Consider the following 9579-nt stretch of genomic DNA (forward strand, 5'->3'; position numbering starts at 1 on the left):
AGAGTTTCTAAACCATCTTCGACAATTGTCTTTTAATTTAAAAATCAAAGAATCAAATGTCAAATGTATCGATAAAAATTTAATATATAACAATTATAATATAATGTATCCTGTTCATGCATGTAATTTCACATATTTGCAAAAATATTTTTTCTGTAGACTGAAAAGCATTAAAAAGACAAACGGAATAAAAAGGTATATTTAAGAAAAGTTTTAATATATAAATCTCTATATTTTTAGTTCAGATTTTCACACTAATGAGTAAACTGATTGTAAGTTACAACAAATTGTAGTAAGCTTGAATTCTCATCCACTGTACATGTACTAAAATAATCGCAACCAGAAAATACCGTTCAACCCACTCCATTCCGTTGCCGGAACTGCCCGAAGAACATAATCTCCAAACAGAGAAAACACATATTCTCATTTAGAAAACCGGCCACATAGCTTTTGGCTTTAACCGTTGACACAGTCGACCGTAAACAACGTCGGTAATAATTCCCCGTGAAACAACACTCTCGCACACATCGCGGCATCGTGTCGCAACGTATCGCACCGCCAGTGTTTCCTACCTTCGTTCTCGTTATTTCCAATCAGGATCTCGGTGTTTTTGAAATCCGCCTCTTTGACCAAGTCCAATGGATCTTTAGGCAGGAAGACTCCGTCGATGGTGGGCGCCGACGGGAAGTCGAGAATGCCCCCATAACTATTCCACTGCTGCACGGAGAGAGTTTTCGCGTCCACCGACCTCATGCAGGCCATAACACGTGCCGGGTTTTCTTGCAGCATTGTCGAATTGCATCCGCAATCATCTACCAGCACACGAGCCACCTCGTTTGCCTTTTCGCCGGTCATGTAACTCCATGGGGCGTTGAGGGTGCCACTCTGAAGGATACCTCGACGCACTAGACCTTGCGTGACCGGCGAGATGAGATGTAAGGACACTGAACTACCACCCGCAGACTCGCCAAAAATTGTAATCAAATCGGGATCGCCGCCGAAGACGCGCGCATTTTCACGGAGCCACTTAAGAGCCAAGGCCTGGTCCCAGAGGCCCATGTTACCCGGCGCCTCTTCGCTATTGACAAAGTGCTGATTGAGGTACAGAAAGCCAAAGGCCCCGACACGATACTGTATCGAAGCGATGATCGCATTACTGGCCGCCGCCATAATGTCGGCATCGTAGACGTCCAGGGTGGCGGTGCCGCTCATGAAGCCGCCGCCATAAACCCAGACCAATATCGCCATACCGTTATTACCAACGTTGTCTGGCGACTCCTTATGACGTAGACGCAACTTCTGCGGCACCCAAATGTTGAGGTAGAGACAGTCCTCGGAGATGTTGGTATTAGGATTCCACATCTCCTCACCCTCAAAGCCTGGAAAGTACTCGTAGCGCTCTTGATAGCAGCTATTGGGCAAGATGGTAGCGTTCAGAATCCCGTGCCAGGGCTCAATCGGCAGCGGCTTGCGAAATCGCAAAGGCCCAACGGGAGGTTTCGCGAATGGCACTCCATAGAACACATGAACCTCACGATCGAGCACCGTGCGAGAGAAACCGCGCATCAGCCCACTAGTAGTCTCCACCACTAAGGACTCGTGACCACCGTCTTGACTACCGTGCTGACCGGCAACGTTCGCTCGCGTGATGCACGCGCTGTGCAGACTCAAGCCTAACAGCAACAGCAGCAAAGAGGACGGACAGTTCATCCAAGAACTCATAATCAGACCGAATATCTTAACCGCACTCGATAAGGAACACCGTCGCTAATCGGTCAAGACAGACGTTTCCGAATGTCTCTTCAAAAATCCTCTTCTGGACAATGGAAATAGGTGCACACTGTGTGGCTCGACTATTTGTCCTTCAATATACTCCCGCAATATATGCGATAGCCTCACGTAAACGTTGGCGTTATGGGGAAATGAATTCGTCGAGTTTTCACCCGACACACGTCGTTAGATTTTCAGAAGAGAGATGCTTCGGGCGTTGTCTCTTGTCGTTGTCGTCTTCGTCTTCGTCTTCGTCTTCGTCTTCGTCGTCACCGTCTGGGAAGGAGTTTCCTCTTATGCATATGGTGCATCGAAAGGATCGCGATATTGGACGGGAGATGCCGGAAGAGTGATTCTTTCTTTCGTGAAGAGTAAGGCGATTTTGAAGGATAGAGTTTCCTTAGGAATCGTCGATCTTGTTCAAGTTGCACTCAATGCACTTTGTGTGTTGCTTTTTAACGGAGAAATACTTTGCCATTCTATAAAAAGACACTCACCATGTTTTTATCGCTCTGTGCATTTATATTTGATATCGGTCTTTGAAAAACGATAACCTCCGCAATCCGCTATAATATCACAGATAAATAAATACGATTTAATGAATTCGTATTTATTGGATTGCTCGATTTGCCTAAAGATTGGCATTAAAATACATTGTGCATTAAAATAAAAAAATAATTTTGCAATTGTGCTATCGCGATTACACATTTAACTTTAATTCTCGCGCAATAATTACAAAACTCGCGAAGGAGTAGAGATTAAAATATAAGAATGACTCATTTTTTATATAGTTATTAAGTATTATCATAAACAAATTAAAATATGTTGAATCTCTTTTAATGATAATTCATTTAAAAAAACCACAGTTTGCACACGGGCAACTTTATTCCTCCAAAATGCTCTACTCTTCTAAAAAAAAAAAATCATCTTTTGTACAATGATGCTAGTCATTTGAATTACATTTGCTTTAAAAACATTAATAAATTAATTTAGTTGAGACTTAACTTTTTTATTTATATATGATGCATAATAATTGTATAAGAATAGAACGAAACAAAAAATTTCTGTTCAATTATTTGAAATATCAATGCTAAATCAAAAATTTTGTTAAAAGATAAATCATACATTGAATTCCACAATATAATATATTACACTGGATATTTCTGTTTGTTACAAAACTTTTATAGATCATTTAAAAATAATATCCACATAAAAAGATTTAGAATTGTCATAAAGCGCGTCCCATGGGCAACATATCTACCTAGAGAGAGAGACTCAACAAGTTAGCGAATGGAAAGTCAACATTTCCGCAATGGAACAATAATTTTTCTTTTTCGATTCTTTAAGCCTATTTAAAAAAAGAAGAATGAAATGAGATATATACACTTTGACAAATAAATCAATTCACTAATTAATAAAACTTAAAATGTTTGATAAGAAATAGCTTGATGTGACAATAAGAATAATTTATTATAGTTTTTACAGAATGTTTGAAAATAGTCATAATATTATCACGTGTTATAACAAATTATATTACTTGCCATGATAAAACAACAATGATTATTATCTTGACAAATAGTTATCTACGCGCGAGAGTCTGCAGTTTAACCAAAGGTAATTAATTTTTGATTCTTTCTCTTTCTAGAAGGATTAAAACGAGATAAAAAGTTTATTATTTTACGTTTAAAATTAGCATTTTAATATAAAAGCAGCCGTATGCATTTCGATCACTAATCAAGTAAATTATGCTCTGCATGGATAATCGTATTCCTACTTCGCTTCCGATTATCGCATTACATGACCGTTTGCGACACATGATAATAATTTCGTATTTCGCGAATCAATTTCTACTTCCGACTGTAGCATCCGCTGTAAACCGCAACACCGGAATACCGCACGGTGTCGATTGCAATAATACAGTCCACCACGAATCATCATTAAAGCTTCATGAACCAAAGATAAAATCCTGCGACGATGTATGCATACTATTAAACCGCTAAGCATTCATCACTTCGTACAATTAAAATATTTATTAAAATATCAAATTGGATATCTAAAATTATCAAAAATTTCGTTAAGATTGACTAAAAAATCTTATCGGCATAAGAAAAGAATTTCTTTTTGAAAAAATTACTTTATTACAAATCCTGAAATCTGTTTTTAGAACCACTAAAAGCTCATGTATATTAATTTATTAAATATATATAATATATAGAAACATCTCATTTTTACGTATTAGCATATATCCAATGACTTTAAATTGAAATATTCGATCATTCGAAATATCAATGGTAGAAATAATATCTATTACTGAAAATTTGATTTTTAGTCATTTATCACCTAATTAATCTTATTTTCCCAACGTAAAAAAATAATTAATAATGTAAAAATATAACACTTACAATTTAATTTCTTCGACGAAAAAAATTTTTTTAATCTACTGTCGAGCTGTTGTTTTCTTCGATTAGAATCAGTTTATCATTTTAAATTGATTATACTTTTCTGAAGAAGAAACGATTAACTCTAAAACGATTAAGTCTAAAAAAGGATCAATTAATTACAAAAGAATAAAAGGACATACTATATAAGTTAGGAATATATAAAATATCGCGATTCCATAAGAAAAAGAAAGAATATCTTAAAATTAAAAGATATGGTCTATTCTAAGATTAGTAATATTCTTAAAATTAAGAATACAACTAAAGAATATTCCAATATTCTTCATATCACAAGGAAGAGAACTTTTTTCCAGACATACAAGCACGTTACTCCGTTTTGAATAATGAATCATCATTGCTTCGCAAAGAGCAAACTTATAGCAACTTCTTTACACTAAATTGCAAGTAACGTATAACGACAAACAATTTCTTCAAGATATATTCTCTCAAATAATTTTTTGACCCGATCAACTAAAATAATTCTAACACTACTTTTTAGAGAGAGAACCGCCATTGTCCCTTTTCACCATAAAGTCACGCCAATAGCCACGCACAAGCTATTCCTCATCAAAACCACGAGCTTTCAAACAGCCAATTTCCACCCTCTAACCCGATCATCCCCGTCACAATCCTTCTCTTCTTTCTCCGTTTCCTCCTTCCTTTCCTCTTCTTACTTTCTAAACTCACCCTTTCCCTCCCATGCACACTCCCGTACACAATATATACACGCACGCGCGCAGAATATAGAGCTCTCAAAATCGCTTCCGCTTACTCGTCCCTCTTTTCACCCCCTTCTCTCAAAGTATATCGTTCCAGAGACAATTTGGTGTCACTTCTTGTGATATACTCCTATTCTATCTTTGCTTCTCAATGACAATCGTTGTAAATTACGATTTCGACTTTACGATTCCGGCGGGCTTTCACGAAGAGCGCACCACATATGTGGACACAATATCACGCGGCAGCCGGCATGCCGCGTTGCACGGGGTCGACTGATCAAGGAGGCGAAGTGGAGGTGGTGCTGATGGTGGTGGCGGCGGTGCTGGCGGCGGCGGCGGCGGCACGGCGGCGGCGCGGCGGTGGCGGCGGCGCGGCGGTGGTGGCGGCGTGGCGGCGGCGGTAGCGGCGGCGGCGGCGGCGTGGCGGCGGCGGTGGCGGCGGTGGCGGCGTGGCGGTGGCGATGGCGGTGGTGCACGCCTCGCGCATAACCCGCGCGCTCATACCTACAAGCGACCCAATCTTCAAACGTTGTCCTTGCCCTCTCCCACCCTCTCTCTCTCCCTCATTCTCTCTCTTCCTCTTTATCTCTCACCCTCTCGATCTTTCTCTCTCCAATTTTCTCTCGCGGTTTTGTTCGTTCGCACGCCCACGTCGTTCCACCTACAACGGCGGTATATCTCTTCTACCCAGCTTTATCCCTTGGTCCTTAATCACCTAAGCGCACAGGGAAGCGCTGAATGCCCCGAAGAAATCGTCATTTCTTCCTGTTTCGATAAGGAGCATGGACGTGTTCCGCACCGTTCAGTTCCTTCTGCTGGATCGTAGATTGAGATGGAGCAGCTCTAGTTAACTATTATCGAGAGAATGTTCGCGCAAAAGTGTGTTTCGTGCACCACTCGCTCTGTGACATGTGATACGCTACTAAAGGTTTCCTGTCTCACGCTGTGATCCGATTCTCGAGACGGAAGTCTCAAATGTTGACAATGTGATCTGCGAAATTTCTTTGCGAATTGATTTATTTCTCTTTACTGAAGTAATCCAACGGGATAATTGAAAGTCATCACACACAAAATCGAACAACAACGACATTAATATAGTATTAATATTTCAATTGTTATTCCATACTAATTTTTTATTATGAGACGGATAATCTAACACTTTTATAAATTATACGCGCGTGTACATATAAATATACTTTTTTAAATATATAAACAGAATTGTAATAAAGAAACATTTTAATTATGTGTTTACTCAAGTATTTCTGTAATCAAATGTCTTGAATTAAATGTTCTAAGTTATTTAATTTTAATACGCATTTTTCTAATAGTAGTTAATTTAATTAAGTAAACATGCAAAGATAAAAAATGAAAATTAATTTTATAATTATTAATATGCATGTCGCTAGATTCGTTGAATTCATTGTTTTAGATCTATATCTGATACAAGATTAAAATTTAAGAAGGAGGTTAAAAATTATATTAGTAAACACAAAAGTTTACACACACACACACACACACACACATGTATTTGTATATTCTACAAACGCATGCAATTTTTTTTATTGTGACTTAGTATATTTTTATTTTGTTGTATCTCTAGTGTCACAAATAAACCATTCTCATGTTTCTGTAACATTGGAATTTTAATCCATCGACATCGTACTTGTACAGTTTTGCATTTAGGTACAATGCATTTCACACTGATCACATTTCACGTTCTTCGCGTATAGTCTCGTAAAGAAAATATAATTCATGCAAACGTAAAGTAGTTCCCTGTCATTCTCTTCTTATCTCTGTCATTAAATTATTTTTTAATGGCCTAAATTAGTTATACTTTTTTAATAAAATGATAATATTAAAGAGATCGTATTTTTTTAATAAAATGAGATAAATAATATTTTTCACATATAAACAAAGGATTTTAACCGCAAACATGAATATATATAATAATTAAGTAACGAAAGCGTTTAAACTGAATCTTAGTATTTAAATATTTTGTAAATTTATGTACACATCTAATTCTAATATTTTTTAGTTATTTTTTTATGACATTCTTGTATAATGAAATATCAGAAAATTATTTGCAAATACTTGTCCTATCAAAATCTTACGTTAATAACATTTTTAGTTTTGATAGAATCAACAAACTTCATTCATATCTTACATTTTTTATAATATAATAAACAATTTGTTAAAGATTAAATTAATTAATATAAATTTAGATTTTTTAAAAATTGTATGAATCAATTACGAATATTACATCTTAAGTCGAATATATATCTGCGAATGAATACCGAACGAACATCAAAAGTTCGTTGTTGCTATTTGTTACACTGTTGTTGCTATTTATATCTTGTAGACATTAGATCTGATCTGCTGGTATTCAATACAATTAAGAAAAGAAAAACGGCTTACAAATACAAATATGAATGTCCGAACATTTATGTTCACTGTTAATTCGGTGTTCATTCGCTAAATGTATATCCAGTTTTAAAGGTATTTTATATTATTCTCTTTGCTCCGTTATTTCAAAAGACATTACTCTATACTTATAGAATTTGTCGTTTCCGGCAACAGTAATTCGCCGTAAACCTTAAGTAACTTAATTATTACCCGGAGATTACAACCGCGAGAGTAATCAGGAGATGCAATTATCTGAAAAGTGATTATCAGAATATTGTTTTAATTTTTTCAGATATTTCGTTGTACGACAATCACAACATCTTTTTTTAATTATGGACTAAAATATTCTATAATAAACAATTTATTAAGACCGTATAACATAAATATACACAACAAGTATGTCATATACAATATCTATAGCGAAGTTGGATCTTGGGCGCTTAAATATTTTCATGTGAATTTATATATATATAGTCATATGAACTGCGCGTCGAATTGATTTTTCGGACTTAGAAACGCAACTACAGAACTACTGTAGTAATATCACAAATTAAATTGACAAACAATTTAATAATTTGATGCTCGATTGAGTATCATTTTAAGATTAATGCATTACAAATCTGTAAATAAATTTGTTACGAATAATATTATTTCGACCGGGAGTCGAATCTCTAACATTCCGTGCGAGCGTCCTAAGTTTTCAGCATGTATCGAGATCTTGATAATATTCTTCGCAACAACCGATATGAAACATATGCATTTTTCAGGCAGCATGTATAAACAACAATCAATAGTTTATTAAGACTTTATAAAATATTCTGTTTTAAAAAAAATCGCATTTATATATTTAAATTTTTGATAGTTTTAACAAAAATAAATATGTTTCTATTTCTTATAGCATAATTTTGATATCTTATAAAAGATTTGCATCTATATATAAAAATTATCTTTTATGTTAACATATCTAGTAAGAAGGGTAAGTGACGCTTGTAACGAAGTAACACGTTACTTTTTTAATAAATATTATGTAATAATAATGAGTTACTTTTTAAAAGTAACTTCCCTTTAGCACAATCTTAACGTTTAATTAGTTATCGTTATAGTCATAAAAAATTGTAACATCATTAAATTATTACTATAAAAAGTAATGACGTTACTTAACTTGCCAACCAGTATAGGTATTTGAATGTAATAAATATTCCATTTCCACCGATTGTAAAGATTTTTTATTATAATTATAAAGAATAATATTTTGCATCAGTAACTTTAATAATTATGTTTTAAATTATGAAAATTGTATTTTTGCTCATCTTTTCTACCATAGTCACTCATCGATTCTGACTAAGCCGCAATACTTTGGCAATCAAATGTCTCTTCTATAATAATACGTAATCGATATCTTCTTGTAATAACAGATAATCCCAATCGATTCAAAACAAGCGTTTAGTTTCACACCGTAAGTACGGATTCTTCATATTCCACAATATAATATTTTTTAATACTAAATATTCACTCTATTTTTGTAAAGATATCATATATTTATAACAAAACATACTATTTCAAATCTATGAAATTTCTAGCATTCAAATTAGTAAACGTATATTTAATCATCATTAACACGGACACAAGTTGTAATTCTAATATTTAAAATGTAAATTGAGCTTAGAGAGTCATATGCATTTATAAATACAGAAACCTGATATTAATACAAGTCCAAAGGTTGAAACCTAATGCTTCATCAACTCTCAAATCACTAAATTTTAATTGAAACACTCATCAAGATCTAAAGCACTAAATACGAATTTAATTTTAAAATGAAACACAAATTTAATAACAATTTTGTACTGCAAATTCATCAATATTGAGAATTAAGTTATAATTTGTTAGAGTTTTGTAAATCAAGTATTTTATATATATATATATATATATATATATATATATATATATATATATATATATATATAATATTTCTGGAAAAGAAGATATTCTTTGTTGCTCTATTGATAATCTCCTCTTTAGAGAATTGGATTATTTTCTCTACCTCAGATTTTTTAGGACACTTGACTTGGATAATCCTATTTCCAAAAGAGGAAGCAAAATACGTAATTCTTTCTTTTACCAAACTGCTTAGTTTGAAGAAGAATATTACCACTTTTGCCAAAAATATTTGAAATTTCTAAAGCCATTTTAACTTTTCTAAGCATATTGCATTGTTTTTTAATCGTATTAAAATATAACTTGAAATAGAT

The 9579-nt window shown here is 34.3% G+C and overlaps 1 protein-coding gene across 9 annotated transcripts in view; it reads right to left on the reverse strand.

Moving 5' to 3' along the window:
- The window catches only part of AChE-2 (acetylcholinesterase 2), a 92740-nt gene extending 87510 nt beyond the window's left edge, over positions 1–5230 (reverse strand). The window contains exons 1-2 of one of the 9 annotated variants that reach the window (XM_011065851.2): positions 4896–5229; positions 573–2046 (exon numbers count right to left, since the gene is read on the reverse strand). In XM_011065851.2, the coding sequence (XP_011064153.1) occupies positions 573–1722 (1150 nt within the window). In that variant the 5' untranslated portion in view covers positions 1723–2046; positions 4896–5229. Of the gene's footprint in view, positions 1–572; positions 2402–4818 lie in introns of all 9 variants that reach the window. The other 8 variants (XM_087403310.1, XM_087403306.1, XM_087403309.1 and 5 more) reach the window with 8 other exon arrangements.
- Between the last annotated feature and the right edge of the window lie 4349 nt (positions 5231–9579).

This window comes from Acromyrmex echinatior, chromosome 2 (assembly GCF_024713525.1).
Source record: "Acromyrmex echinatior isolate Ae372 chromosome 2, ASM2471352v2, whole genome shotgun sequence".
In the NCBI taxonomy this organism is placed as follows: domain Eukaryota; kingdom Metazoa; phylum Arthropoda; class Insecta; order Hymenoptera; family Formicidae; genus Acromyrmex; species Acromyrmex echinatior.